General features: G+C 34.0%; 1 protein-coding gene across 1 annotated transcript; it reads right to left on the bottom strand.

Moving 5' to 3' along the window:
* Positions 1-557: 557 nt before the first annotated feature.
* On the bottom strand, positions 558-2,083 carry LOC104883198 (probable CCR4-associated factor 1 homolog 7). Its single transcript, XM_010667680.4, has 2 exons — positions 1,878-2,083; positions 558-1,781 (listed from the first exon to the last, which is right to left on the bottom strand). The coding sequence occupies exon 2, from the start codon at positions 1,722-1,724 to the stop codon at positions 906-908; it is 819 nt and encodes a 272-aa protein (XP_010665982.1). The 5' UTR covers positions 1,725-1,781; positions 1,878-2,083; the 3' UTR covers positions 558-905.
* Positions 2,084-5,531: the final 3,448 nt, after the last annotated feature.

Here is a 5,531-nt window from a genome sequence, read left to right as displayed (position 1 = left end):
GCTTTTGAACAGACAAACCAGGGCACTGTTGAAAACATAACCAAAGGAAGCTGCAACAGATCAATATCCTGCAGTCTGAATGACTCCAAGATCAGATTAATTACAGGACTCAAGATGACATCGCCTACAAACCTATGTATCAAACAGTCAACAATTAGTCTCGCTTTCATCTTTCGCAGCATGGTAAGATGTAAGAACATCTCAATGAAAAAAAACCAGTATCACAGATTGGAAACTAACCAGTGAAGATTGAAGGAAATAAGAAGACAGAAAATGATGTACCATAGCTAATGAATGAAACTGAGACAGATGATTGTAACAGCCAAACAAAAGAAGTCATTGCAAATGTAAAATAAGTGATAATAAATTTCTGAGGACGATACCTCGAGCCTCGAGGAAATTTGTTAACAACATTCTACAATTGAGCTTCTCACAATTCAAGCTCAGGCCTAACTCACATTCAAATGGAACCATATTTATAGTTCGAGAGAAAGGCATCACATTTGGAAATATATAGGGGCATATCAATTATCACCATATGTAGTGAACAACATATGTTCAGAAATAGAGGAACAAACTTGTTGAAAAGAACGTAAGCATGATTAGTTTCTTGTTGAACAACTGACTGTTCTAATTTACAGAGAGCTCATGCTCCTTAAAAGAGCCGAGATATCCGTTACAGAGATTATGATTGACATCTACTACACAAGCTACAAAGTGACTGACACCCTTCTTATAAGCTTAAGAACAACAATACCCTTCAACTAAATGTGTACAAAGACAAATTGGAAACTCCACAACAGACTAAATCAGACACAATAATTCAACAATGGCTTGGTTTGGTTTGGTTTGGTTTGGTCAAGGTTATTATTTGTTCCATAACTAAAGAGTTAAAAGTATAACCCCTAACCATCCTCAACACCTAGCCCATACAGTACACCAGCATACTTCTCAGTGGAGCCATTGAAGAAATTTTCCTTCAACTTCATAAATGTACAGCAAGTGAGCAAACTATCTGAGCCAGCCTGGTGACAAATCCCAATTCTTTCGACCTCCAACAACTCGGCGAGCTTGTTAAGCCCGCCATGGAGGCTATTGCAGAACTTCATCAAGTGTTTGATATCATACACCATAGGAAAATAGATATTGATCAAGTTGAAGAACCCGGATTGCGTTTCTGGCAAATCCCGGCAAGTCAACAACTTGAGCAAGTACCCAAAATCATACCCACTATGGAATGTTACCCATTTGATAGAATCATTCAACACAATCCCAGATGACATAAGAAGCTCAGCAAAGCGATTCGAGTCGATACCCATCTCACTATTCTTCTCAAAATCAATCCCACATTGCTTCAATAACTCAATGGAATCACTAGCATAAACATCCTCCCCAACATCAAATTCCCTAAAATTAAACTGCCAGATGCAGAACTTATCAGTCCCACAAGTTGGCAAATTCCCTTTTTCATCCGAAAAAGTAAGACCTAGTTGGATTAACTTCAACATATCAACATTTTCTTTCAAAGTCTTATAATTATAATCTGTTATATTCTTAAAATTTCCAACTGGTCTTATAACAACACCAGGAAACTCAGAATCCATAGCAACATAAGGATAATCATCAACTATTTCTCGAATATAACCAAATTCTTCCTCTAAATTATGATTCCAAACCTCCCTGATGTGGATCGAATCATCACTTTTTGTCAATCCCAAAGACATGACTAATCCAAATCTTCTTCTTTTTTTCACAAACACCAGCACATAATAACTTCAGATCTACAAAATCGTAACAAAATGAAAATAAAAAACCACAATAATAATTATATAAAAAAAAACCCAACAAAAGTTATGACATGAAGTTAAAGATCTAACCTTTAAGATGAAAATAGGGTGTTACAGGATTAGATCTCGGGAGGATTGGGTAATAGATGGGTCAACGTTGAAGGGTAAGTTGAACCTGGAAAATGAAGGGTTGAAGAAAGAAGAGAAAGTGAAGAGGGGAGAAATAAAAGAGAAAGAGGAGAGAGAAAAGAGAGAGAGGCGGCGAGAGATGAGAGATAGAGAGAGTGAAAGGTGCACGCGGTTGAAGGAGACTGGGGGAAGTTACCTGGTGAAAAAGTGCAAATTAGGACAGTAACTTTTTTTTTTTTTAATATACATCGTGTATTCGTGTGTGTTTTTACTTGAAGTGGTGAAAACTAAAATGGGTAAATGGGGTTAAGTTTTTTGGTTTTTCAGTTTTTAGAAATGGAGAAAGAAATCCAAGAGACAAATAAAATTAGAAAACTCGAGATTCTAGTAGATGAGAAAAACTTCAAAAAAAAACCTTATCGAGTAAACTTTTTAGCTAATTTTTTGATATTTAACAATGTCAAGTTAAAGTATATAGTATTTTAATATTGTACTAATTTTCCTCTTTTATTCCCAGTTTTTAATTTATTTTCTTGTTTTGTTCGATAAATTAGTATCTTTTTATGAGATTTTCTCAAACCCTGTTATGGGGTTTTTAGTTTCTGTTTTGGAAATTTCCTTCTCCCCTATGGGAGTTGTGAGTATGGTTCTTTTGTTTTTATGTATGAGAAATTATTTTCATTGGTTGAAGTTCGAGACTCAACATGAAGGTATTGGAATCTCAGATGCGGTCAACCTGACTCGATCAAGAATGTTCATCCCAAACTATATCAGAATGATAGACTTCCTCATCAATAGCTGTTTGATTCAGCAAATACAAGAGGGTTGTGCTGCATTGTTCGATCTGGTTCATTGTAGTTTCTTCGAAGACGAATTTGATTTAGTCTTGTTTAATTGTATCTTGTTTTACTTTAATACCTATTGTAGATGCCGTTTGACCTTCAATTAATGAAATTTCTCTTTCAAAAAAAAAAAAAAAATACTGGCCCATGTAAAATGCACGAGAAGTATTTTGTTTTATAAATTTAAGGTACCTATGTGTATAAATTATAATTTGGTCTAGAATTATTTTGTCCACTTGAATGTGATTCTCGATTTAAAGTTTAATTTTTACAGTAGTGTATGGTAAAACGGTCTACTATTATTTACCATCGAACATTTATTAAAAATAAATTTATATGAGAGAAAAGTGTTATTGTAAGTTCAGTTTAGTAACATGTAGCATTTATGGAATTGAATCTTTAAATCTATATAATATAAGAAAAGAATGATTAGCTAAGTAGTTTATAATGAAGTAAAGCAGAACAAACATTTACTAAAGAATACGAATTACAGAAAAATAAACATGTAATAAAAAGTGAGTAGCTTACATCAATAATCAAATTAAATCATAAGTTCTGGAACACTTCCTTATAAGCAACATTACTCGTGGTATTTGATCTCCCGTATTCCTTGTCACAAATTAGGGTCCTAAGGCCTCGGTTGTTTGTTAAAAATAGGTCTAGGAAGATACAAACCTACCTGGGATATAGCTTGACCCTGACTTTTGTTTATACTTATTGCAAAACAAACTACCAAAGGGGATTGCCTTCTTTGAAACTTAATTGGAAATCTCATTGCATCAGATGGAGTCAGAGTCATGCGAGGAATAAATACTATCCCCCACGTTACTTCCAAAAATTACTACAGCTTCAATAACGCGATTAATTCCCAAGATGCTTCATCACTAACCTCGTACCATTGCACAACCCAAATGGTTGGTCTATATTACGTAACAGCATAACAGGTGCACCTACCTTTAACCTTAAAATGGTGACTAGGTAGGCCTGACCATCTAATGGTATTTAGAAATTCAGTTGAGTAGATTTCACTCGCTCCTAAATTGCCTTCAACATGCTTATCGCATCTGAATTGAGATACACTTTCTCATATCCTAGTAAATGGGATAGTACGTAATCATTCACCATCTCAACTATCTCATAAAATAGCCCTTTTTTTGGAAATATTTTGACTCCCATATGTGATCCTTTAAGAAAGGATATGTGTTTTCCATAATTGTCACTATAGGATCAAATATATGAAATCAACAAATTTGTGCTAAGATTAACAGTTTCACTAATCTTTTCTATGGGCGTTGTTGTTTCACCTTTAAACTCCATCTTTTAACCCACATTTTCAAACAACAATTTTAAAGTTCGATTAGTAGCTATTATAATTCTACCGCTAGCCCATTAATTACGAAGTATAGGAGTGTAACATTCATGGTGAATTTCGAAAGGGGATGGAGTAAGGGGATGACTACAAGTAAATAAGAAAAATAAACTTGGCTGCAAGTAGGTGTTGATTGCCACATTACTAAATTTTTTCCAAACATAATCAAATTTTGTGCAAATATGGATCATTAAAAGGTGTTAGCTTAAATGGTGAGTCTTTATAAATTCTTATATAAGGTCAGGAGTTCGAACTTGGGCTTAAGCCTATATTTTTTTAAAAGTAATGATCATCTGAATTATTGTTGGTTAATTGTACACATGGCAAAATTCTAGTGAGAGAATGAGGGTGTCACGTGGCGCATAGACACTGTCTAGCACACCTTTTAATATATTTTTGCAAATATGGATCACTAAAAGGTGTTAGCTTAAATGGTGAGCTTTAGAAATTCTTACCTAAAGTTAGGGGTTCGAACTTGGGATTAAGCATATATATTTTGTAAATAATGATCATTTGAATTATTGTTGGTTAATTGTACACATGGCAAAATTCTAGTGGGGGAAGGATAGTGCCACATAGCGCATAGACGCTTTCTAACACACTTTTTAATATATTTGTATAAATAAATAGATGCACCATTACATTCATCTTTGGCTTTGGGCCTCTTTGCACACCAAAAAAAAAAAAAAAACCATTACATTCATCATAATTGAATGCAATTCATTATTCTTTTAATAAGTTGATCCACAATCAATCTAATCCACCCTAAACCATATGCGATCAATTAAAATTGGGTGCTTAGTTGAAAAAGTTACCAATTGTATATACTAGTCGGAATGTACCTTTGGTAATATGTCGTCATATGTTTACCATTTTCAAAAGCAAGAGACCCAACTATGAAACATATCACATCATACGGTCATACCTAATATATAAGATAAAACCATTTCATGTTAGGTCATTAAGAATGTTGACCCCGCTATGAAATCGTAGTATAAAGATTTAAGAGTATATAATTAGTGAATTTACCCTTGATACGATCACCGTGCCTCATATTATAATATTATGCTAAATAGAGACATATTGTCCCCTCATTTAAGGAGCATGCGCCTCGAACCCTGTAGGCATTATTGGACATCAAAAAAAGCCCTGACTCTGATACAATTTGTACACCCTAAGCATTAAGGAGCTCAATAGTATATATTGTTTTCTTTGGACCTATCCAACAATGATTTGCTTTATTGCAAACCTTAGTCATACCCAAAAGACTTCAACTAGGTTGAGGTGTCCATCTCTATATAAAAAAAGTTTCATTTTTACTCAAATTTCAATGTGGGATAGCCAATATCTTAGGCACGTTACTCAACGTATTGTGTTCTTAATTTCATTTTAAAAAATAACATA

Source organism: Beta vulgaris, chromosome 2 (genome assembly GCF_026745355.1).
Source record: "Beta vulgaris subsp. vulgaris cultivar EL10 chromosome 2, EL10.2, whole genome shotgun sequence".
NCBI lineage: Eukaryota > Viridiplantae > Streptophyta > Magnoliopsida > Caryophyllales > Amaranthaceae > Beta > Beta vulgaris.
The sequence above is the reverse complement of the archived record's forward strand: the minus strand, read 5'-3'. Positions and strand labels throughout refer to the sequence as shown.